The 25,474-nt window shown below is 42.7% G+C and overlaps 2 protein-coding genes across 8 annotated transcripts in view; one reads left to right on the top strand and one right to left on the bottom strand.

Annotated features, from left to right (window-relative positions):
- ZWILCH (zwilch kinetochore protein) overlaps positions 1 to 13,259 on the top strand; it is a 45,266-nt gene extending 32,007 nt beyond the window's left edge. For 3 of the 5 annotated variants that reach the window (XM_070377319.1, XM_070377322.1, XM_070377320.1), the window contains 4 exons: positions 49 to 144; positions 4,168 to 4,280; positions 8,516 to 8,630; positions 9,845 to 13,259. In XM_070377319.1, the coding sequence (XP_070233420.1) occupies positions 49 to 144; positions 4,168 to 4,280; positions 8,516 to 8,604 (298 nt within the window). In that variant the 3' untranslated portion in view covers positions 8,605 to 8,630; positions 9,845 to 13,259. The remainder of the gene's footprint in view (positions 1 to 48; positions 145 to 4,167; positions 4,281 to 8,515; positions 8,631 to 9,844) is intronic. The other 2 variants (XM_070377318.1, XM_005893288.2) reach the window with 2 other exon arrangements.
- Positions 10,021 to 25,277, bottom strand: LCTL (lactase like). Of its 3 annotated transcripts, XM_005893287.2 has the most exons (13): positions 25,160 to 25,277; positions 24,371 to 24,534; positions 23,702 to 23,789; positions 23,095 to 23,204; positions 21,361 to 21,489; positions 21,164 to 21,259; positions 19,747 to 19,801; positions 19,500 to 19,661; positions 13,637 to 13,911; positions 12,708 to 12,834; positions 12,333 to 12,532; positions 11,538 to 11,601; positions 10,021 to 10,136 (listed from the first exon to the last, which is right to left on the bottom strand). In XM_005893287.2, the coding sequence occupies exons 1-13, from the start codon at positions 25,275 to 25,277 to the stop codon at positions 10,021 to 10,023; spliced, it is 1,704 nt and encodes a 567-aa protein (XP_005893349.2). The 3 variants fall into 3 exon arrangements, with proteins under 3 accessions (XP_005893349.2, XP_070233424.1, XP_070233425.1); XM_070377323.1 differs by lacking the exons at positions 11,538 to 11,601; positions 12,333 to 12,532; positions 23,095 to 23,204; ... (1 more) ...; positions 24,371 to 24,534; positions 25,160 to 25,277 and having other exon boundaries at positions 21,361 to 21,450; XM_070377324.1 differs by lacking the exons at positions 11,538 to 11,601; positions 12,333 to 12,532; positions 21,164 to 21,259; ... (2 more) ...; positions 24,371 to 24,534; positions 25,160 to 25,277 and having other exon boundaries at positions 21,361 to 21,450.
- Between the last annotated feature and the right edge of the window lie 197 nt (positions 25,278 to 25,474).

Below are 25,474 nucleotides of genomic sequence, written 5' to 3' on the forward strand. Positions count from 1 at the left end.
AGTATGTCCACTATTCATTTTTTAAAAGTGAATTTTTTTTCTCTTTAGATCCTGCATAAAATACTATGAACAAAATCCTCTTGATGAGCAGCACATTTTTCAGCTGCCAGTCAGACCAACTGCTGTTAAAGACTTATATCAAAAGTAAGCAATTTAACCATTAAATTATACTTCACCAACCATGATTCCAATTTCAGTATCTGTTCCATGGCACCTCATGACCCAGGCCTGCTTCTTCTCTGAAACCAGAAGCATCTGATTCCCATTCTCTGAACATAGTCTGATAGAGTCCTCCCTCTCCCTTCTCCCAGGCCTTTGATCTGCTCTCTGTAGACTGTTGGTCTGCTATGTTCATTTTTCTCTGAATTTGTAATTTTTTCACAGAATAGGGCAGAAACTTTAGCCAGAAGGGAAGTGACAGATTGGGAAGAAATGGATCAGGTGATGACAAGTTTTAGAAAAGGCAGAGGAACCAGAGATCAAATTGCCAACATCCATTGGATCATTGAAAAAGCAAGAGAGTTCCAGAAAAACATCTACGTCTGCTTTATTGACTATGTCAAAGCCTTTGTGTGGATCACAACAATCTGTGGAAAATTCTGAAAGGGATGGGAATACCAGGCCAGCTGACCTGCCTCCTGAGAAATCTGTATGCAGGTCAAGAAGCAGCAGTTAAAAGTGGACATGGAACAACAGACTGGTTCCAAATAGGAAAAGGAGTACATCCAGGCTGTATATTGTCACCCTGCTTATTTAACTTATATGCAGAGTACATCATGAGAAATGCTGGGCTGAGATTGCCGGGAGAAATACCAGTAACATGCAGATGACACCACCCTTATGGCAGAAAGGGAAGAACTAGAGAGCCTCTTGATGAAAGAGGAGAGTGAAAAAGTTGGCTTAAAACTCAACATTCAGAAAACCAAGATCATGGCATCCACTCCCATCACTTCATGGCAAATAGATGGGGAAACAATGGAAATAGAGACTTTTTTGGTGGGGGGCTCCAAAATCACTGTAGATGGTGACTACAGCCATGAAATTAAGACACTTGCTCCTTGGAAGAAAAGCTATGACCAACCTAGACAGCATATTAAATAGCAGAGACATTACTTTGCCAACAAAGGTCCGTCTAGTCAAAGCTATTGTTTTTTTCCAGTAGTCATGTATGGATGTGAGAGTTGGACTATAAAGAAAGCTGAGCACTGAAGAATTGATGCTTTTGAACTGTGGTATTGGAGAAGATTCTTGAGAGTCCCTTGGACTGCAAGGAGATCCAACCAGTCCATCCTAAAGGAAATCAGTCCTGAATATTTATTGGAAGGACTGATGCTGAAGCTGAAACTCCAATACTTTGGCCACTTGATGTGAAGAACTGATTCATTGGAAAAGACCCTGATGTTGAGAAAGATTGAAGGCGGGAGAAGGGGATGACATAGGATGAGGTGATTGGATGGCATCTCTGACTTGATGGACATGAGTTTGAGTAAATTCCAGGAGTTGGTGATGGACAGGGAAGCCTGGCATGCTGCAGTCCATGGGGTTGCAAAGAGTCGGACTGAGCGACTGAACTGAACTGATGACAAGTCAAAGGCGTGGCTGTGGGAGTGAGGGAAGGATTTAGTATTGGGGATTTCAGAGGGATGGAACTGAGGCTAAGACTGGCCATCCATGCAGACACTGAGGTTGCCTCAAAAAATGGTCTTCCTGACTCTTCTCTCAGTGTACAGTAGACTTGAAATTTCTTTCATACTAAAACTGCTCTCTTTATACCCTTCCTCTGTATATTTCCCTCTTAGCCAAACCTCATCCCTTCCCTGAAATTGTTAATCAGAAGTTGCCAGTGGCCTTCTAATGGGCAAATCCAGACAATGCTTTCCAGGAGAAGAGTGTTTTTGTCCCCTTAGGTAACTAGCTAGCCCACCAGTTCTTTTTCCTTCTGTAAGCATTTGTAGTGCTCTGTGGCATTTGACACTACTGCTTTCTTGAACCCATCCCCTTCCTTTGTTTTCTTGACCTCACATTCTGTCTTAATTTTTTAAATTTCTTTATTTTTGGTTGCCCTGGGTTCTTGTTACTGTGCTTGGGATTTCTCTCATTGCAGTGAGCAGGGGGCTACTCTGCTGTGGCACACAGGCTTCTCATTGCCGTGGCTACTCTTGTTGCGGAACACAGGCTCTAGGTCTCTCAGGCTTCAGTAGCTGTGGTGCATGGGCTTAGCTGCTCTGCAGCATCCGTCTTAATTTTAACTTTACCTCTCTGGCCCGCCTCTAAGACTGAGAATGGTCCTCTTTTCAAATTCTTCTTCCTTTGCTTTATTCGTATGCGAGTATCCACCAGAACTCCACCATCTGCCCTCTTTGCTTACTTTCTGTCTTCACTAGGTGATGGTGTTCACACCCCAATCTTCAGTTCCTCTGGGCTAATGATAATTCATAACCTTTGTCTCCAGCTTCTCCTGAGTTTTACCGCCATGTTTCTAGGTATCTATTAGACATGAATCCTCAACTTCAATGTCCTGTAGGTGATTCAGACTCTAAATCCCAACTCTTCACTCCCCTTCCCAACACTTTTCCTCCTCCTGTATTTCCTCTCAAGTAGCCATCATTAATCTTCATCCAATGCCCACAACATAAACCTCGGACGTATCTTCCACTCATTGCTGTCACTTTCTCCCTCCTTGAAATGATTCCCAAGTCCTGACTTCCTTGGAAGCTCTTAAATCTGTTCCTTTCTCTGCACCTTTGCATGTGTTGAATATTTCACATCTGCTCATTTCATCCCTGGACTAAGTACAGTAAAATCCTTTTTCCTAGCTGCTCTGTTTGCCTCCATTAACTTCCTTCTCTTCCTTCCTTTGCCACCACCAAAGTGATCTTCCTGAAGTTCAGATCCCACCATGACTTCCCTCTGTTTAAGTGGCTTCCTTGCCTTTAGGATAGTGTTTCATCTTGGTGTGGTCTGAGCCTGTCCTCTGCCTTTCTGGCCCAGGTGCCTCCACACCTTGCGTGTGTCGTGTCTCTTCGAGTCAGAGGCCCTGTGTCCTTGCGTTTCCTCAGGCACCACACGTGCTTACCTGGCAGTGCCTCCACCCGTGTCTGTTCTTCATCCTGGATCTTTTCTGTTTAATTAACTGCTTCTTCTAATTCCGTTACAAGCTCTGCTCAAAGGTCACCATCTCTAAGGATTCTTTTTCAACTCTGCAGTCCCAGTCTAAGTCAAATTACCTCACGATTATGGCCCCCTCTTGTATCTGATATTTCTGTATTACAACATTTTTCAGAATTATTATTATTTATTTTTATTGAATATAGTTGATAAACTGTATTGTATTAGTTGCAGGTATATTAGCAGAGTAATTCAGTTATACATATGTATTTTTTTCAGATTCTTTTTTAATTATAGGTTATTATATGATATTGAATATAGTTCCCTGTGCTATATAGTAAATCCTTGCTATTTATTTCTTTTAGATATGGTGGCCTACATTTCTTTTATATATAGTATCTGTTAATTCTGTACTCCCAATTTATCCCTCCCACACGCCTTCCTCCTTTGGTAACCATAAGTTTGTTTTCTATGTCTGTGTGTTTATTTCTGTTTGGTAAATCAGTTCATTTGTATTGTTACTTAGATTCCACAGTTAAGTGATATCATGTATTTGTCTTTGTCTGACTTGCTTCACTCAGTATGATAATCTCTAGGTCCATCCATAACGCTGCAGATGGCGTTTGATTCTCCTCTATGGCTGAGGAGCAGTCTGTGTGTGTGCGCGTGTGCACCACATCTTCTTTATCCATTATCTGCTGATGGACATTTAGGTTGCTTGGCTATCGTAAATAGTGCTGCTCCGAACATTGGGGTGCACATATCCTTTCAAGTTAGAGTTTTTGTCTTCTCTGGGTATATGCCCAGGAGTGGAATTGCTGGATCATCTGGTAACTGTTTTTAGTATTTTTTAAGGAACCTCCGTACTGTTTTTAATAATGGCTGCACCATATTGTTATCGTTTATATTCTTGTTTCTCTCCCTCTTTTGACTGTGCTTCTAAGGGTGGAAATTGTGACCTCTCCACCTCTTCTTCCTCAGTGTTTATCGCAGAAGGACTTCGACTGTACCAAGAAGGAACTGGATTGTTTTTTCTTTGATATTTTTTTCTTTCCTTAGTGAGAAGCCACAGAAATGGAGAGTGGAAATAAATAGTGGTCAAAAGAAGGTGAAAACAGTTTGGCAGCTGAGTGACAGCCCACCTATAGACCATCTGAATTTTCATAGACCTGGTAAAGTGGTTTGCGGTCTATTCATGTAAATTATTCCAATAGGAAATAAACTAAATTTACTAATAGAGATTAGTGCCTAGTTTTAACGGAGAAGGCAATGGCACCCTACTCCAGTACTCTTGCCTGGAAAATCCCATGGACGGAGGAGCCTGGTGGGCTGCAGTCCATGGGGTTTCGAAGAGTCGGACACGACTGAGCGACTTCACTTTCACTTTTCACTTTCATGCACTGGAGAAGGAAATGGCAACCCACTCCGGTGTTCTTGCCTGGAGAATCCCAGGGACAGGGGAGCCTGGTGGGCTGCCGTCTTTGGGGTCGCACAGAGTCAGACACGACTGAAGCGACTTAGCAGCAGCAGCAGCCTAGTTTTAAATAATTTTCTTGAACTCTAGATATAAACCTATTTATTCTGGAAAAAAAAACATTATGAAAGAGTGCTTTTTCTCATTTTCCTGCCTGGAGGAAATTTTATTAAAAGAGGCCAAGCAATAGGGACATAGATGTGAAAATAGGTTATGAAATGGAAATGCCTTGAGGAAAAAAAAATGAAAATGCTAGCTCATACTTCACACTTGTGTGTACTATTTAAAACAGTGATGACATTTCTGCCCTAATACCATCTCTGTTTCTGAAATAAGGGTTGAGATTTCTAGTATTGTATCCAAGATGGTGTGTGTCCATGAAAGATGTCTTTTTGTGCCTGGTATGATTAGCTGCCCCGCTGAGTCTCCCTCCTTCAATAAGTACCTGTAAAACTGTTGTCTCTGTGCACATGGATTTTGTGAGGCTGTCATGTCTTATTTTTATAAGTCTTAAATGGCTGATTTAAATATTGCAGATATATCCAAAATAAAATCTGATCGTTTTATGACAGAATTCAAGAAGAATTTGAAAGGCTGGGAACACAAATAGTTGTATTGTAGTGATTGATATGTTGCAAAATTATTTCCAGAAATTGTTTACTCTCCCCCCTACACACCCAATATGTTTTGATTCAGATGTAATGGAAACTTCTCTAAAGTAGAATAGAAACATTGTGATTCACATGGCTGAACTGTAAAAGTCCTAAAGAAACTGAAATTTCCTAAGAACCATCAGTTAAAATTGTGCTATCTTTTCTAAGTGTGATATAAAAGCTGGAGCCTATAAAAGATTAAAAATGAACTATATAAAAGTAAATTTCTGCCTGGCAAAAAATGCCAGAGGTTAAACAACAGACAAATGATAAACTAGGAAAACAAATTTGCAGCTCATGTTCAGAAAAGGGGTGACATTCCCCAGTATATAAAGAACTTTCAAATCACTAAAAAGAAAAATGAGCAAGTAATATGAACTGTGGCAACCCACTCCAGTGTTCTTGCTTGGAAAATCCCGTGGACGGAGGAGCCTGGCAGGCTAACAGTCCATGGGGTCTCAAGAGTCAGACTTGACTTAGCGACTAAAACCACCACCACTGCCAAAAAGGAAATTCAAGTGTAATCTTAAAAATAAAAGATGCTCAACCTCACATGTAATAAGAGAAATGCAAATTTATGTTATGTAGATACTTTCACATGTCAGATTAGCAAAGATCAACCGGTTTGTTGTCACCGTGCTGGCCAGAATTTGGGGAAGTCTTACACACTGCTGGATGGAGTGTCGAGTTGTATGGCTTCTGTGGAGGGTGGTATCCACCAAAATAAAATTTTGACCAGATTACTAATTGTGGTATTGTTTACAGTAGCAAAAATATAAAACCGGAGCATAGAAGAACCTCTGAAAAGAGACGATTAAACTTAACCCTGAGGTGTGGAATGATGAGGCAGGGGTGGGTCTCAGCTTTGATCATTAGAATCTGCTGCTGCTGTTAAGTCGCTTCAGTCGTGTCTGACTCTGTGCTACCGCATAGACGGCAGCCCACCAGGCTCCCCCATCCCTGGGATGCTATAAGCAAGAATACTGGAGGGGGGGCCTTTAAAGCCCTAAAACCCAAGTGAATCAATCGTTGGACATCAGAATTTTTAAAGTTCTCCAGGTGATTTCATTGTGCCACAAAGGTTGCTGCTGCTGCTGTGTCGCTTCAGTCGTGTCCGACTCTGTGCGACCCCATAGACGGCAGCCAACCAGGCTTCCCGTCCCTGGGATTCTCCAGGCAAGAACACTGGAGTGGGTTGCCATTTCCTTCTCCAATGCATGAAAATGAAAAGTGAAAGTGGAGTCGCTCAGTCGTGTCCGACTTTAGCGACCCCATGAACTGCAGCCTACCAGGCTCCTCCGTCCATGGGATTTTCTAGGCAAAAGTACTGGAGTGGGGTGCCATTCTACAAAGGTTAAAGATCATCAATTTAAACATTTTATCTACATTTGTTGTTTCAGTTTTTTTTTTTACTTAAAGGTGATTTATGATTTTATTTATAATTTTATTTATGATTTTATTTTATGATTTTAAAAGTTTAAAATACATGAATAAATGTGATATATTTTTCAAAAATGCCATTTTAAAATTTATTACCTGAAGATTAAACCTTTGTTAGGAGATTAATATAAGATTAAACACCTTTTAAATAAGATTAAACACTTTTTCCAATGATGCTGAGTAAGTGAAGTATACAGAACCTATCTTCTAGAGTCTTTGATGCTTCAAAAAAGAATGCAAGATATTTTGAACGGTAGAGTTAAATCTATTTGCTAATGTATTGGTCCAGTGACTTCTTTTATGAAAATAAGGAATTTTTATGAAATCATATATTTGTGTGCTTGGAAACACACTCAAACTCCATTTGACTTGAACCTTATTACCTCTTCTACCCATCATGTATTATTGATGTGTTTGTCTAGAAATTATTCAATGACCTTTGGCCCAAAGGAAGACCCACTGTTAAAGGAGGACCTCATTTGTAAAAGTCATAGATTATTCACACAAAGCTTCAGTTGTAAATATTAAAGCCCAGTAAATCATTTACTTTTGGCCAAAGATCATAGATATTTACAAAATTAGACTTTCTGTTTCATTGGACTGAGCACTTAGGTCAAATACTAGCTTTTCAAGATACCTAATGGTATGATGCTCTTGAATAAAACAATTTACATCAAAAGCAGAAGACTGAAGAGAGAGAAGTGTACTTTTAGCTGCCCTGGGAAGAGAGAATAATGACTTGGAGTTAATGGGGGAGAAAAAGTGTCCAGTAGAGTGCTACCCACCCAGGGGGTGCTTGGCAGATGGTTGCTGGTAATGGTGGGAATATGGAAACCAAAATGTTGACCCACAAGGAAGTGGACATGGTCTCGTCTAAATGTTAATTGTATCATTTATTTTTGAAATACAACAGTCTTCAGGAGAAAAAAAAATGGATGTATTTCTAGCTCTAAGACTATACATCCTAAGTAGAAAATGTTTTCTGAAATATATATTACGATTAGAAAAAGACAGTTGTTTAACTGTAGCGAAAGAGGCACAAAAATTAAAGCAGTAGGTTCCCATATTTAAAATATATCTTTTTTTTTTTTTTTTACTACACCACACATTTTGTGGGATTTTAGTCCCTTTCCAAGGATCATACCTGGGCAGCCTGCAGTGGAAGCATGGAGTCCTAACCACTGGACTGCCAGGAAAGTCCCCAAAATATATAATTAAAAAAATTTTTATTGGAATATAATTGCTTTACAATGTGTTTATAAAATTGCTTTACCATTTTGTGTTTACAATGTTGTGTACAATACGATTTTTAAGAATCTAGTTTATCTTAGTTTTTTTTTTTTAATTAATTTTTATTTTTTATTTTTGGCTATGCTGGGTCTTCACTGCTTCTCAAGCTTTTTTCCTCTAATTGCAGTGAGAGGGGGCTTTTCTCTGGTTGTGGTGTGTGGGTTTCTCATTGTCATGGCTTCTCTTGTGGCTCCCAGGCTCTAGAGCACAGGCTCAGTACTTGTGTCTCGGAGACTAAGTTACTCCACAGCATGTGGCATCTTCCTGGACCAGGGATTAAACCCATGTCTCCTGCATTGGCAGGTGGATTCTTTACCACTAAGCCACCAGGGAAGCCCTCTTAGTTTGTTTAGTCATTGTTTTCAGTGCATCAAGAAGGTTAACTATTTAAAGAAATTGTCTTTGCTGATTTTTGTCTTAACTGGTTCTCTTCAGGTAGAAGACACATCATTCAGACCACCTCTTGATTATTGTAAAATTCAGCAGTAACTTAGTAGAAAAGCTGACTGGTAATTGATTTTGATCTCTCTCTCTCTCTCTCTGGTTATAGATTTTTCTGAATTAACATTAAGCGGTAGCTTGGAAGAAAGGATATCCTTTACTAACATGGTTACCTGCAGCCAGGTGCATTTCAAGTGAGGTGTGCTGCTGGGGCCCTCCATAAGGTAGTGTGTTCATTCTTCATTCTCTGAAAATACTTTATAATGTCCTAAGAATCTTATGCTTTTTCTTTTTTTCTATGACATAAATGCTGATTTAATACATTTGAAATATGAATTATTAGTAATCACATAAAAGGCTTACCGGGTGTTAGCTGTGCAAGTCTAATTTCTTTCCTACCTTCTGTAGTTGAAAGAAGCTGTCATAGTCAACTGACAGTTTAATCCTAAAACCGGAGAAATGAAAAAACAATTTTATGAGTGATAATGTCTTTGCATCTGAAATCTGTATATATAGTAGAGAGTTTGGTTTCAAAACCATTGATGGAACAGAAAAACCCTAAACAGGCATGTTGATTTGACATTGAAAGCAAAGTTTTGTGAAAAACAGTTGTAACTCATCCCAAATGTAGGACTAAGCCCCAGATGTAAGTACCTTTTTAAAAGGTTTAACTTGAGATAGTATTAACCAAAAGAATGAATGGAATAACCCTTTCTATGATCTTACTGTTTTGTGTTTCACCAATACTAAATAGATAGTGAATGAGTTTTCCTTAACATTCTTTCTTAAGCTGTGTTTTATACCCAATAAATGGATATTAATTTTAGCATAGTTAAGAATAAAATGGACTTTTAAAAAACTATCCAGTTACAGAGAAGATACATGAATTAAGTATATAATATTTCTTTGAGGTATTTCAGTGAGTAAAGGATACTCATTTAGCAGAAGAAAATTTCTCTTAGCAAAGTATACATCCTCATTTACTTGGTCCACATCTAGTGCTTTTGCATGACTGCCTGAAAGCGTTGTTATCTAAAGGATTGACTTTGTCGTATGTAGCGCAGTCCTAATGTGGTAATCATTTCTGCATTAAAATAATATTTCCAGACAGATTTTACTTTTCATTTTTATTTTTTATGTTTTTGAGTTTTTTTGGCCACAAGGCATGTGGGATCTTAGCTTCCCCCCAGAGATCAAACTTGCACCCCCTGCAGTGGAAAGTGGAAGTGTTAACCACTGGACCACCAGGGGAGTCCCCAGGACAGATTTTAAAATGAGATAAATCATAAAACCGTTTGTGCAGTATCCCTTTCTGCAAAATAAAAATCAGTGCATGATATACAGCAAAATACTAACATTGACTTTGAGAAGCGTGAGATTACAGATGATTTTTATTTTGTTTACACTTTCTTTTAATTTTCTAATTCTTAAATCCTAGCTCAAACTGCATCCCCCCCCCAAAAAAAATGGACAGAGGTAATTGGAAGGTAATTATCACAAAACCTGAAAACAGATATATGCCTGAGCCTTTAAAGGAGAAAAAGGAGAAAGAAGCTGAGGAAGATCCTGATGGTTCTCTCTGAAAGATGCAGCTGCAGAACAGGTGACCGCGTCTCAGCTCAGACTCCGCAGGAGAAGCATCAGGAGAACTGCAGCGATTAGTATACAGAGGGTGCAGACTGTGGGTACCACGATCTCCGTCACGATCTGCATGTAACTTAGCAAAGGCTCTGCAGTGGGGGGGAGAGACCAAATGGCAGATGAGAAGGCGACTGCAGCTTCATCCTGAAAGTTTCAGCTGTCCAGAAAAAGTTGCAACATGGCACCATCACACTTGCTAATTCTCATTTGCTATAAAAAAGAGAACCTGGTATATTAAATGTTATAAAAAATTGTGTAAGGGCTTCGTGAGATACTTTAGAAAATATGGATAAAGAATGCTGACTTTTGGTTCTTCAGTACTATAATAAAGTCTATATGTATGTCAGTGCTTGTGCTTACTCAGAATATTAGCAGCCATATTCCTCAGCTTCTATAATTCTCACTGGGTGATTGAGATGGTATTGGGTACGTTCAGGGTGGTATGGCCGTGGACTCATTGGAGGGATTTAAGGGAAAAAAAAAATTCCTTGAAAAATATTTGGAGCCTTTCAAAGGTGTGATGTGAGTTTGAGTGAACTCTGGGAGTTGGTGATGTACAGGGAGGCCTGCTGCTGCTGCTGCTAAGTCGCTTCAGTCATGTCCAACTCTGTGCGACCCCATAGATGGCAGCCCACCAGGCTCCCCCATCCCTGGGATTCTCCAGGCAAGAACACTGGAGTGGGTTGCCATTTCCTCCTCCAGTGCATGAAAGTGAAAAGTGAAAGTGAAGTCGCTCAGTCGTGTCCGACTCTTCGAAACCCCATGGACTGCAGCCCACCAGGGTCCTCTGTCCATGGGATTTTCCAGGCAAGAGTACTGGAGTGGGGTGCCATTTCCTTCTCCAGGGGATCTTCCTGATCCAGGAATCAAACCTGGGTCTCCTCCATTGCAGGCAGACTGACTGAGCTACAAAGGAAGCCCCTTATATGTAAAGACAAACTACAGAGAAACAGATGATATGCACTGGCATTTCTTGATGCATGTTTACTATCCTGCTTATGCTACATCTCTGACCCTTTTAGATCCCATTGCATTAGAAATGCCTTCTGTGAAAGCAAGGACCTTGTTTTGTTTATTGCTATGCCCCCAGGGCTTAAAACACCGTTGAGCCAATAGTGACTTTAATAATTACTTGCTGAGTGAGTGAATATATAAAGTGTTTGTGGATTTTTCTTCATTGCATTTGGTAGAATGGTTGAATTTCTCCCTCCTTCCAACAGCCCACAATAACAATAGTAGATTTATAAATATACACTATCATTCAGAATCAAACTAGAGTAGATAAAATATTTCTTTTTCGTGGTAGATTTTTAGAAAACATTTTAAATGCTGATAGAAATTTGACATTGCTTCAAAGTAAAGGAAAAAAAGTCCATTTCTAATCATGTGGTTTCGGAAGATTGACTTAAGGTGCGTCCACATTTTGAGATTTTGGTAATACTACTACGTATGTTAATTACATGGTTTAATTATCAAAGAATTAAACTCACCTGCAGCAAGCATCTGGTTGTTGATAGAGCAAATTTCCAAGGCTTTGAAGTACCAAGTTTCCACCTAATAAAAACCCACTTGGTAAGTAAGTTGTCTTAGACTATGTTTGTACTCTTTGAAATCATTTTTGGAATAGTGTGGGGTAAAGATTTTCCCAAGAATCTGCTTATAGTTTAAATCAGTTAATATTTATTGAACGCCTGCGCATCATTGTGAGGGAGCTAAAGAGCAGTTTTGATTCTTATAATCCAGCTATCTTTTTCTAATAATGCATGGCTATCTTTCCTACCAATGCAAGAATAGTGAATACCTGATAACCATCAGTCACTGCTTCTACTTATAGTCCAACCAGGCTCACCCTAAAAGAATGTTGATGAACAAGTGAGATTTTTTCAAAAGAACTGAGACACTCTAAATTACAACTTACATTCCCTGCCATTGGGTGCAACAGCATAGAGAATAGAGAGCTAATAGAAAAACGTGTAGCTTATAGAAAATGGGAGGTTTTACAGAATATTTTTTACTATTTTAATCTCATTTTGGAAATAGTGCACTTGTATTGCTGTGCCATTTGGTGGGAAAAGAAATGAAAAATTTTAATAACCCTAGTCTGCTCTTAATGCTCTGTGTGCTAGGATTGCATTGTTCTTACCCCAATTCCAAGCAAATAAGCAAGGAGGGGAAAAAACACCGGGCTCTGTTCCCAGATACCCCTGTGAGGTGCTTGCTAAACTCTGTACTCCAGTTACCTAGTTCTAAAATCCAGAAAGAATAACATTGAGAATTATTCCTACCTCTCTCTGATTGGGAAACCCATTGGCAATGATGATCCTCTTGTAATATTCAACTGAAGCCTTTGGATAGCGCGGCCTATTTTTCTTGTTGAAATCAATATAGTAGAATCCATATCTATCTGAGTATCCTCTCTCCCATTCAAACTTATCCAACAGAGACCAGGAAGTATACCCTTTTACATTAGCACCATCTTTGATAGCTGCAAAGACATTTTATTCCATTTTGAATATGTTTTGTTTTCTTTGAAAAACAGTATTGTGAAGGTAACCTTAAATATTTTCATTTATGAGATTTAGAAACAGTTTTAATCAATCGTGTTATCAAATTTTGCCCAAGTTGAATAAAAAGATACGTGAAGACAGTTTGTATCTTACCTTTTAGCATTTCATTTGTGTATCCTTTAAGATATTGAATTCTCCACTCATCACACAGTTGGGTACAGTGTAATTTTTGAGACGCTCCATTTTCTGTCACATATATGAGTGGATTGCCGTATTGAGTCTGAAAGGAATCATGGCAACACATATTGAAGCCTGCCATATTCTAATTGGGCATTCTAATTGGCATTTAGTAGATGCCAGTTAGCATGTTTATTTAGAGATGAATGTAGGCAGAAGGCAAGTTCATACAGAAAAAAATTATATATGTATGTATGTATATTTATTTTTGGCTGTACCATGAAGCAAATGGGATCTTAGTTCCCTGACCAGGAATTGCACCTGTGCCCCCTGCATCCCTGGACTGGAAGCATGGAGTCTTAACCACTGAACTATCAGGGAAGTCTCAGAAGAATTCATTTCTTGACAAGCCATCATTTTAGAGAAAATATGCTTCAGGTCTTGTTTTTGTCTATGTATTCCATTATAGGTGAGAAGAGCAGAAAAGTATGAGATTTTTGAAGTTTATTTATAAATGTATATAGTATCTGTATCACATGTAATCATATATTGTTATATATGATATATATGCATATTATATGAATTTATATAAGATATAACAACCATGTATATGATCTCTATATATGATTATTAGTAAACATTCATCTTTTTTGGCCATGCTGTGTACCATGTGGGATCTTAATTCCCTGACCAAGGATTGAACCTGTGCCCCCTGCAATGGAAGTTGAGAGTCTTAACCATTGGATCACCAAGAAAGTCCACATTAGTCTTTCTTTAAGGCCTGTATCTAGTAGCTTCTGAAGTGTAACTGGGTTTTTTAATTAACTTTAAAATGTAGGCACCTGAGCTTATGCTGTAAAAACATGAATTCAGGTAAAAAATGTCCTTCAGCTTAATGTAGTCACCTGAGCAAAGTTGAGAAGCCTCCGAAATCCCCATGGCACAGAATATAGCCATTTAGATCCCAGATCAAGCCAGTTTGGGTCAACCAGTTCTACTAAGTCACGATCATTCTGGTAGCTGGGCCCCTGGCCAGAAGGATAGTTCCTTTCCGTGATGTACCGAGTCGTAAAATGGCCTAAGCCCAAGAAGTCAGATGTGCCTTTAATGTAGCTCTTCTCCTGGAGTGAGAACACTGGCAGCCTTGACATTTCCAGGCCTTGCTCTGCACTCTTTCTTCCTAATGAGACAAAAAAGTAGAACTTAACCAAGTTTTATTTTCTCACATTCTGTTGTCATACCATGATGATACTGGTGTGTTGACATGAAAGCCAATATCCAGATCCTGGGCTTTGGAATGCATCAGCATGGAAATTATAATCTTAGCCTTTCTAACTGCAATTTCTTCATTGGAATGCTAGCCAAAAATTTTTCAGTTCATATTGCTTAAAAGTAATATTTTCACAGATTACTCAGTAAGTGGTATATGGAAAATTGTGCAGCTATCTGGAAAAAAAGTAGAACTAGGTTATTCCTTACATCAAAAATTGGTAATTTTGTTTGCCTCTTGGAAGGAAACTGGAGGCCAGTGGTACTGGAGGCCAGTGGGGGAGAGACAGTCATGTTCAGACCTGTGGTGGTGTCAGCTGGTACCACCTCTGTGTTGGGCAGTGTCCTCACTTTCAAAATTGTAAAAGCGTATGTCCTTTCACTGACCGATTCTAAATCTACTTATCCTACACTACTCATGTAAAAGGATGTATGTACAAGGATCTTCATTAGCAAAAGATTGGAAGCAACCTGAAGGTCTGTCAGGAGAGACTAATTAGTAAGTAAGTGATGGGATGTGTTACATCAGTGCCACACTCTGCAGCCATTAGAATGAATGAGGCGGTGTTTCATGTGCCAGCATAGAAGAGTGCCAAGATGGGTGCGCGAGTGGGACAAAGACGCAGAGCACTGTGAATGTATGAGCATGTATACACACCTAGCAGCAGTGTTTTTTGCTTATGCGTGCACAGTCCATCTCTGAAAGTGTACTTCCTTCTGGGGAGGATAGGAACAGTGAGGTAGGGGAGGGAAGGAAGCTTAACCTTTTTCACTTTTTTATACTTAAAAAAAAATTTTTTTTAATTTTCTATACTAACATTGATGTTCGCACCATCCTAAGGGTAGGTTCACCATTATCTTCAAAAAATGTTTTAGAGACAAGTTCCATAGTTTGAGGCTTAAAGAAAGACGTAAATTAAGGTCAGAAATTTGCTGCCTCCAAAACATATAAAATGAGTGCTCAGGTTAAGACTTTATTCATAGAAAGCTCAGTAAACGGCTGTCATCCTCCGGGTCATGACCCTCACCATCATCTATGTTTTTACATCATTCTGTTTCATTATGTGTTTTTTGGGAACTACAACTAGACGTTTAAAAGATACACTTTGAAACATGTCCTTGTATAAACTACTCAAAAAAAGTTTAAGTCAATGTATAAAGGAAAGTAACATTTTTATATGAGTTGGTAACTAAAAATGCAGTGATAAAAATGTTTCCAAAGAGGTTACTGGTTTAGATTAAATGAGTGAAAAGATTGTATTATTAAATCCATTTAAATATTAAACATTATTATTTACAGTTATATTTAGGAACTTGAGAAAAACCTTAGGAATCGTCACTGTGGTGTCTACTACAATAACCGCTCACCATATGTGGCTATTGGAATATGGCTAATGTGACTGCGTCTTCAACTCAGTCACACTGAAAGATTGAACTTTTAATTTTGTTTGATTGGAATTTAAATAGACACAACTGGCTACAGGCTCACTTTGAGCAGCACAGGTATAGGACGTGTAGAACATTTCCATGATCACCAAAGGTTCTGTTGCACAGCACTGGTCTAGAATTACCGTTCGTCATGTATTTATTGTGAATGAATGCTCCAGAGATGCCTGCAAGTAATTTGCGAATGAGACTTCAGGCAGAGTGCTTTCACTACTAAAGAAAATATTAACTGTTTTGTCAACTATAGTCAATAATGCTGGAAGAAAAAAAGAAAAAACTACTTAGAAGATCCTTCTTTCCACATTGTAAAAAGGGAAAATTGAGCCCTGTTCTTACTTGAATTATCAGAGTTGGAGTTGGTGGGGTCTAGGTTTATTGACCTTAAGCCCAAGAACTTCTCTAAGATACGTAATCAGTTTGGCTCTTTCGTACAGTCCTGTGGCGCCTGCAGTGGCTTCTGAGGGTCCTGAGAGCACAAACCCAGCGTGTGAATGATGGGGTGTGTGTGTAGGAATGTTCCATGTGGGCACTGTCCCATATGAGGGCTTTTTTCTTACACATCTTCAGGAATGATTTTCTCAAGATTTTGAGTGTATATGCACAGATGTGTCACAGAACTGGTTGTTGTCAAAAGATTTTCAGAGATTATTTTCTCTAATCCCTTCACTTTTTTTAACTGTAAAGTTTTGTTTTTTTTTAATGTGTAAAATAGGCAAAATTATTTAAGTCAATACATTTGAAAGGAATTCCGCATGTTCTGGTTCTTTCCACTGGCAATCACCTTAGTTCCTCCAGTCATAATTTCCAAGAGAATACAGCCCCTTTCAAAAAGATTTGCTCAATCCACAGCCGTCATGTCAGTCAGCCCACAGGGCCTCTTTGATCTCCATTGGAATAGGTACACACTTCAAAATTCCCCACCTATAATCTTTGAGATCCAGTTTCCTCAAACAATTTATTTTAGGACCCTTGAAGTTAAAGATAGCAAGTACATTACTATATATTCCTTAATCTTTTCTAATATTGAAAAGTCTTGTTATATCCAATTTTTTACTCATTAGCCTAGCAAAAAATGTTACCAGTCTCACTCACCACTTCAATAGAATAACAACAATGGAAGCAAAACCTGCATTCTCAATGTGGTCACATCAACAATTTATAGACACGAATCCCTTCGTTTTTAGATGATAAAGACTGAGACAGGAAGAGGTGAAGCACCTTGCCCAGAATCACTCACTGGTTAGTGACCGAGTTGGAATTAGAACTTGCTGCCAACTCTTCTAGAGAAGTCTGATAAATGGTCTGATAAATTTCCCCTTTAGAAGGGGAAATTTTTGATACGTTGATATAAACATTCTTAGTCAAACATTAAAATAATGTTGATGCATGAGATTTTAATCTATTTCACTGTCATCCTTGCCTTTTCCTAGGGAGGCTGAAACCGAATCACAGTTACATGTTTTAGATTGGCTGGACACTGCTGGTTACCTACCCAGTCCCATGCTGGTCTGCTTCCGTGTTCTCCTTCTCACCCTCTTTCCAAGGGCTATATCCTTTCTGTAAGTCATAGTCCCCTCCTCCCACCCCCAGCCTCTGAGGCTCTGGTCCTGATGGTCTAGGGCACCTTGGGGCTAGTGACAGTTCTGTTCCCTGAGGCACAAAGGGGACAAAGAACTGTACAAAACAGATCTTCACGACCCAGATACTCAGGATGGTGTGATCACTGACCTAGAGCCGGACATTCTGGAATGTGAAGTCAAGTGGGCCTTAGGAAGCATCACTATGAACAAAGCTAATGGAGGTGATGGAATTCCAGTTGAGCTATTTCAAATCCCCAAAGATGATGCTGTGAAAGTGCTGCACTCAATATGCCAGTAAATTTGGAAAACTCAGCAGTGGCCACAGGACTGGAAAATGTCAGTTTTCATTCCAATCCCAAAGAAAGGCTATGCTAAAGAATGCTCAAACTACCGCACAATTGCACTCATCTCACACACTTGTAAAGTAATGTTCAAAATTCTCCAAGCCAGGCTTCAACAATACATGAACTGTGAACTTCCAGATGTTCAAGCTGGTTTTAGAAAAGGCAGAGGAAGCAGAGATCAAATTGCCAACATCCGCTGGATCATCAAAAAAGCAAGAGAAAACATCTAGAAAAACATCTATTTCTACTTTATTGACCATGCCAAAGCCTTTGACTGTGTGGATCACAATAAACTGTGGAAAATTCTGAAAGAGATGGGAATACCAGACCACCTGACCTGCCTCTTGAGAAATTTGTATGCAGGTCAGGAAGCAACAGTTAGAACTGGACACACTGGTTCCAAATTGGGAAAGGAGTATGTCAAGGCTGTATATTGTCACCCTGCTTATTTAACTTATATGCAGAGTACATCATGAGAAATGCTGGGCTGGATGAGGCACAAGCTGGAATCAAGATTGCCAGGAGAAATATCAATAACCTCAGATATGCAGATGACACCATTCTTATGGCAGAAAGTGAAGAAGAACTAAAGAGCCTCTTGATGAAAGTGAAAGAGGAGAGTGAAAAAGTTGGGTTAAAGCTCAACATTCAGAAAACTAAGATCATGGCATCTGGTCCCATCACTTCATGGGAAATAGATGGGGAAACAGTGGAAATAGTGGCAGACTTTATTTTGGGGGGCTCCAAAATCACTGCAGATGGTGACTGCAGCCATGAAATTAAAAGATGCTTACTCCTTGGAAGGAAAGTTATGACCAACCTAGATAGCATATTAAAAAGCAGAGACATTACTTTGCCAACAAAGGTCCGTCTAGTCAAGGCTATGGTTTTTCCAGTAGTCATATATGTATATGAGATTTGAACTATTAAGAAAGCTGAGCACCAAAGAATTGATGCTTTTGAACTGTGGTGTTGGAGAAGACTCTTGAGAGTCCCTTGGATTGCAAGGAGATCCAATCAGTCCATCCTAAAGGAAACCAGTCCTGAATATTCATTGGAAGGACTGATATTGAAGCTGAAACTCCAATAATTTGGCCACCTGATGCAAAGAACTGACTCATTTGAAAAGACCCTGATGCTGGGAAAGATTGAAGGCAGGAGGAGAAGGGGACGACAGAGGATGAGATGGTTGGATGGCATCACCGACTCAGTGGACATGAGTTTGAATGGACTCCGGGAGTGATGATGGACAGGGAGGCCTGGCGTGCCGCAGTCCATGGGGTTGCAAAGAGTCAGACACGACTGAGCGACTGAACTGAACTGAACTGAGGCTCAAAGGGAAGTCAGCTGGAAGTAGAAGCTGTTTCTTAGGAAGATTTTCCTTGTTCTTAAAAACAGATGATAGTACTATTCCCTTTTTTTCTGCTTCAGAGTGTTGATGTACAAAGATGTGGTACCTGGAGCTCCTGTAGCCACCTTGTGGCCTTGGAAAGTAGACGATGAATTAGCTAAAAGTGCCGGAGTGGAGAGATGAATCTGGGTTCCCAAAGACATCCCAGAATGCTGAGTTAAGTACTTGTGGATCACCCTTTTCTGGATCTCAGGTAAGATGATAAATCCTCTACTTTTCAATCCATTTCATTTGCAGTTTTCTATGAAGTGGCAGTTAACACTGAAATTATAGCATTGTCTTTATTCTCTTCTCTGACGCTGTGGACACCAGAACTTGGAAAGTATTCCTCAAAGGATAAAAAGAACCAGCGATAGGACTGAGCCCACCCAATGCCATGTCTTTGACTCCTCACCCCTACTTGGCTGCATCTGGGTGGAGTGGAGTGGGGAGGAGGAGACAGGACAACGGAGCACAGAAGAGAGCCGCTTCGAGAATTGCAGCTGCTTTCCCCCTGGATCCTGATAGTCTCGTTTTCCAGGTCAGAAACCTGTTTGGATGTCCCTCACCCTTCCGGGTCAAATAACCAGATCTCAGTTCTTTGGGGGCTGGGTTATCCCTTGAGTGCTTCACCCAAACCACCCCGCGTGTCCTTCTCTCCCCCTGACTTTCCATCCTCTCGCTCGAGCTCCGTACTGTTGCTGTGCTACCTGGAGCCTGAAAAGGTGACATGGCTCACCGATATGGTCCTTCATGACTTGGGGGTAGTCTCCAGCGTAAATGGGGTTGGCAAACCAGCCCAGGCAGAACTGTAGGTATCTCTCGGCAGCCTCTATGTCCTTGGGGTTACTAAGGTCCACAGGCTCCCCCCAGTCGCAGTTTAATGAGATCCCCACCAGACCTTAAAAGAAAGAGAAGGGGGTGGCAGGCAGAATGATACCGCTCCCTGGTCACTCTGTCCTCGGGGCCCTCGGTGCGGGACTCACCTTGCTGCTGGCTGCGCCACGTGTCGTTGTAGGCATGCCAGGCCTGGGCGTGGGCCTGGAAGAGAGAGGAGTCCGTCAGGGTGCCCACCTGCTCCATTTCTCTCCTCCCTTACAACCCAAGGGGGGCTTTCTCTCCTTTCTAACTCTGGAGATCACTTTAAGTTTTATCCTTTTCATGAGTCCAGCAGTGATTAGCCCAATCCATAGTCTCCTTTCCTCTGACTTCCATTTTCTTTGTATTACGGAGGAAACTTGGTCTAAATCTGGCATGGACACGTAAGCCACCGCTTCGCGTTATTTATTGTTTCTAAGATTTTTGCTCACATGTCTGTTTTGTCCCTGGTTGTCCTACGCTGTCACTAGGCATTGCTTTCAGCACACGTGCTCAGGGAATTAGGGAAACACCAAGCATCTGAAACAGTCTTGAGAAATAGAATGCAAAATGTGCCAACCAGCCTTCTCTCCACATTCTCCCCCAGGGACCCGCTGATGTCTTCAGAGCTCTGCCCTTTAAATATTCTCAGTTAAAGAAATCCTAAGCTAAGTAGGGAAAGAATGAGAAAGTTCTCTTGCTGACATGAATTTGAGGGTCCGGTGTGTCCCCAGTGGTCCCTTGCCTGCCCGCTTGATCAGATTGTCCACCTTCTGTTGAGAGACCACTGGGGGCCACCCCATCATGCCTGGCATCCATTCCCCAGTCATCATCATATATGTCCTGGAATGGGACCCACTTCTTTCCCCGCTTCTCAGGCCTTTCTGGTGGTTTATAATTCAGCCTGTCCTCTGTGTCCTCCTTTGTTTTTGCCCTAACTGAGCCTGGCTGCCCCTACAGACCACTGCAGCCACTGCAGCTCTTTCCAGCAGATGCCATTGTTTTCCCCTCACACCCCACATACCTTAGGAGAGTGTCTGCCTTGCTCTTTGTTGTTGCTTCCAAATGATTTCTCCTTCCTCCTCCAAAAACTCCAGATCCTTTGAAGTCCGTGCTATCAGACAAGCACTCCTAACCCCTTCCTACTGCTGTCCTTCACCAACCTCCTCTTACTTCTGCTCATGCACTGAAGATTTTCTCCCCTAGCTCACTGTCATCCCCCTTTCCTCCTGTCACCATGCCCCACAAGGCAGTTTAGACCTGTAGGTGACAAGTTTTCACGCTCATGTGCTCCAGCCCCTTGGCCAGATTGCCAGCTCTAGGGAGCCATCCTGGCATCTGGTCGCAGTGTCCAGCAGAGCGCTGGATGGGACCCTCCCTTGTAGATGCTCACAGATGGAAGGGAAGGAAATGGTGCACAGGTGCGAAGGTGGAGGCGGCAGAGGACTGGGCTCAGACTCGGGCCCCCGGGGCAGGCTTAGCTGTCACTGGTGCTCACCGCTCCACTTTGACCCTGGCCTTCACTCCCAGAAGGACCCACCTCACCTTAATGACGTGATGTGCCGCCTTGTACAGGCCCGTGCCCTGGAGCTTCAGGCCAGGTGCGTGGTGGCCCGTCTCGTAGCCCTCTTCTGCCATTGTCTGCAGGGATGGCAAGTGAGAACCACAGGACCTGTGAGAAGTGACAGGGTGCGCTCTTGGCTGGAAAGTGGGTTTTCCCACCTGGAGTGGGGTCTGCTTACCCGAGGATCACTGAAAGTAACCCAGTGTTTCACACGGTCCCCAAAAGCCTCAAAGCACAGGTTGGCATAATCACTGAAGTAGTTGGCCATGCTCACGTTCTGCCACCCGCCGTACTTGGCCTGGAGCAGCTGCAAACAGAGGGGCGGAGAGAGAAGCAGGTGCCCCAGGGGTCCATCTCCAGAAAAGACTTTTGGGGTCAATGGGCCAAGTTTGTGGAAGAAACTTGGCTGATTGGAGCTACAGAGGATGTTTAGAGGAAAGGGGAGCAAAGATGCAGGGTCTCAGGCATTAAAACTTGAAGATTTAGGGGGGTGGAATGGGTCAGGTGGGAGGGCGGTCCAAGAGAGAGGGAACATATGTGTATATATATAGCTGATTCACTTCATTTACAGCAGAAACGTACACAGCACAGCTTTGTAAAGCACTTACACTCCAATAAAGAGAGGAAAAAAGATGGGGAGATAGTGGCAGTGTTTAACTGTAGAGAAATATGGAGACATATTATACCTTATACAAACAAGAGGGAGGAAGCAGAGAAAGTTTGAGATTCTCATGCTTAAAAAGAACTGTATAGAATGAGTATTTAAGAAAAACTGCCAGAGGAAAGAGGTCTGATCATGAGAAAAGAATCTTGATTATAAGAAGAAATAAGACACAATGCTGGGAGTGGGAACTCTGGTTAGAATTTTGAGGGCCATGCAGGTCTCAGAAACCTCCCAGAAGCCTCTGTCATGAGAGCAGTTCTGCTTCCTTCAGGGAAGGGCTCTCTCCCACCCAAGGGCATCTGCTCATCATGCAAGATTTCCCCAAGATTCATCGCTCCATCAGGATTGCCTACTGAACTCGTCTTGGAGGGTTTGCGGGAATGCCAAAGGGGCAGTGACAGCAATTAACCAGGGAAGAAGTTGGAAGGTGGTTTCCAGTTCACCTCCCCAAAGCCTGCTCTACAATCCCAGCCTCAGCTCAGAGGCCTTCCTCCCACCTCACGCCCAACCCACCAAAGTGTCGATGGAACTCCATCTTCTCCATCACACCTCCCTGAAGCCAATGTCTTGCCCTCTGACCTCCCACCACCGTGTGTCACGAGAAGGTACAGAAACGACTCCTCTGCCAGCTGGGCTCTGAGGAGCCTTGTTGAACAAACAAAAAAACTCTTGAATGGTGATGTCTAACAGTGAGGTTCTTATAGAGATCACTTGGGAGGGTGGGGGTGCTCATCTTTTGTAAAATTTTTTATTAATTTATATATTTTTTGGCATGTGGGATCTTGATTCCCTGACCAGTAATCATACCTGTGCCTCCTGCATTGGGAGCACTGAGTCTTAACCACTGGACCGCCAGGAAAGTCCCAAGGGTGCTCATGTACGAGCACAAACAGTGCTAATTCTAACAAACTAGGGAAAGAAAGGCTAAACAAACTTGTTGATTCCATGAACTCTTACTCAAAGAGACTTCTTTCTTTGTAAGTTTGAGTTGTTGCTTCTAGGTTAAATGTTTTGCGAAACATCAGAATCTGCCCTTACCACTTATTACGAACATCAGTTAAATCAGTGTGACCTCCCTGCCATGGGTGAGTTGAGAGATTTCTTCTTCACTTCCTGCCATCTTCCTATCCTGAGCCAGAGCCCAGACTCCAGGCTTTGCCCCCACCTTGGCCATCCCAAGTGCCCAGAGCATGCTCCCTCCTGCTGAGCGGAGCTTCCCCTTGGGCCTCTGAACCTGCACAGCCTCACCTGTGGGAGATCCCAGTGGTGCAAGGTCACGATGGGGGTTATGTTGCTCTTCACAAGGGCATCGATGAAGTCACTGTAGAATTGGATTCCCTTCCTGTTCACCCCGTCAGCTGAAGGGGAAATGAAAGGGGACGTGATGAGAAAGGATGCTGGCCTTCTGCAGTGCACTATGCCGGGACCCTGGAGCTTTCGGCAGGCCTGAGGCACACGCAGTCCACCAGCACTTGGGTCTCAGATGGTGGAATAGCTACTCCTGGGAGTCCAGCCAGGGGTCCCCAACCTCGAGGCTCTAATGCCTGACGATCTGAGATGGAGCTGATGTAATAGAAATGGAAAGCGCACAGTAAATGTAGTGTGCGTGCACCATCCCAGAACCATCCCCAAAACAAAACCATCTGTGGAAAATTCTTCTTCCACAAAACCAGTCCCTGCTGACAAAAAGGTTGAGGACTTCTGAGCCCAGCTACCTTCAGAACCCGTGAGAGACGCTGCTGGGGAAGCTGTGCCTGTGGGCTGTTCTCCCCACCCAGGACTTGTGGTGTCCCCACCAAGCCAACGTGACCAAAAGAGGCCACTCTGGGGCAGGGATAGGGTGGCCGTAGCTCACCTCGGACGCCCGTGGGCAGGAGCCGGGGCCAGGACAGGGAGAAGCGGTAGTGGCTGACACGCAGCTCCCTCAGCAGAGCGACGTCCTCCTGTGCACACGCGGGTGGGTGTGGGCTGGGTCAGCCGGGCCCTGCCAGGGCACCTCCTGGCCACGCTCCCATCTACACAGCGGGGGTGATGCCACCTCCCCCTGCCTCCTCCTGGGCCTATGCCAGGAGTAGAGTAAAAGACAGGATATGGGGGTGCTCTGAGAATTCCACCGGGGTTCTGGACCCCCAGTCCAGAGAGGGAAGTGGGTTCTGGGCAGAGGGAGAGAGGATGAGCTGGTCCCACTGTCTCCATGGGGCTGACTCCTATACAGGGGCCACGATGGCCGGTAGACCCTGGGGTCAAGGCCTCGGCCCTTTAGCTGCCCATCCCTTGGACTAAGGCCCTGGCTCAGGTGGAGCCTGCTTTCTTTTCCTTCTACATCCACATACCTTCCCATATCCTGGCACCCGCTCCCCAAGCCCCAGTCACTACCAGCCCCTCCCTGCCCAGCTGCATCAGGGTTGAGGGCGTTCACAGAGCAGCTAGTTGACATTGTCACCTGGGCTCCCCCAGTATGTCACCTCCCAGCTCTCGCTAGGTGATGCTCAGTCACACATGCGCACGCACACCCATCACTCACTTGGACCTTGTAGTAGCTGTTGCAGGCCACGTCTGCTGTCTCATCCCCGAGCACATTCCCCTTCCCGCTGTGCGTGAAGGTGTCCCAGATGCTGGGCCCTTTGCCATGCTGGTCCCAGGCGCCCTCAGTCTGGAAGGCGGAACTGCCCACACCCCAGGAGAAGCCTGCAGGGGGAGACCCCAAGCTGGGCCCTGAGCCCTCTCCCACTCCCCATACGGGACTGGGATCCTGGGCTGTGCCTCCAGGACCACAGGACAAGCCCCCTCCCTGGCAGCCTGCCCTATCTCCCTAGGGGCAGGGGTGGGAGCATGTGTGGCAGGGGGAGGGGAGAGACATTATGCGTTAAAAGCATTATCTGCACTATTTTAGCTCTGATTGGCATTTACTGTCTATATAGTAACTTAAAAAACATCTGTTAGGCACTGTAAACACCATATATAAAACACATAACTGATGAGAAACTTCAGTATAGCACAAGGAGCTCTACTCAGTGCTCTGTGGTGACCTAAATGGGAAGGAAATCCAAAAAAGAAGGGATATATGTATACATATAACTAATTCATTTTGCTATACAGCAGAAACTAACATAAGACTGAAAAGCAACTACACTCCAATAAAAATTTAAAAAATCTGTTAGGAACTTTTATTTCAGAACAACTACATGGAGTTATTTTCACCATCCTACCTATAAGGAAGCTGAAACACTGAAACTCCTAGACAGGTCAGCCAGCGTGGGCAAGCTGACAGACAGATGGACAGACGGACAGAGCAACTGGAGGGTGGACATACCAAGTGGGAAGTTTCCATAGTAGAAGGAGGCCTCTTCTGGGGATTCCTTCCTGGTGGCCCCCAGCCTGGACACCAGCAGTAGGACCCAGCAAAGAGTAACAACCCGCACTGGCTTCATGGCACCTGGCCCTCCCCCATACCTGAAAAAGCACATCTGACAGCTGTCAGCCCGAGCAGCCAGGACTCAGGGTAGGGGATGCAGATCCTGGCTTAAGGGCAAAGACCAGAGAGGAGGAGGTGGGACAGGGTGGGGGCACTGTATCTAATGAAGCATTGGGTCTTTGGGGGGCAGGTTCTCTGTGGTTTTGCTGGGAC

This window comes from Bos mutus, chromosome 10 (genome assembly GCF_027580195.1).
Source record: "Bos mutus isolate GX-2022 chromosome 10, NWIPB_WYAK_1.1, whole genome shotgun sequence".
Classification (NCBI taxonomy): domain Eukaryota; kingdom Metazoa; phylum Chordata; class Mammalia; order Artiodactyla; family Bovidae; genus Bos; species Bos mutus.

Excerpts from the sequence above, each read along its gene's own strand:
- LCTL (XM_005893287.2), bottom strand. The coding sequence starts at position 25,277 with ATGAAGCCAGTGCGGGTTGTTACTCTTTGCTGGGTCCTACTGCTGGTG. Across the intron at positions 21,260-21,360 it reads TTACTTTCAGTGATCCTCGG|ACAATGGCAGAAGAGGGCTA; the intron begins GTAAGCAGACCC and ends CCATCCCTGCAG. Across the intron at positions 12,533-12,707 it reads CACAAATGAAATGCTAAAAG|CTATCAAAGATGGTGCTAAT; the intron begins GTAAGATACAAA and ends ATGTCTTTGCAG.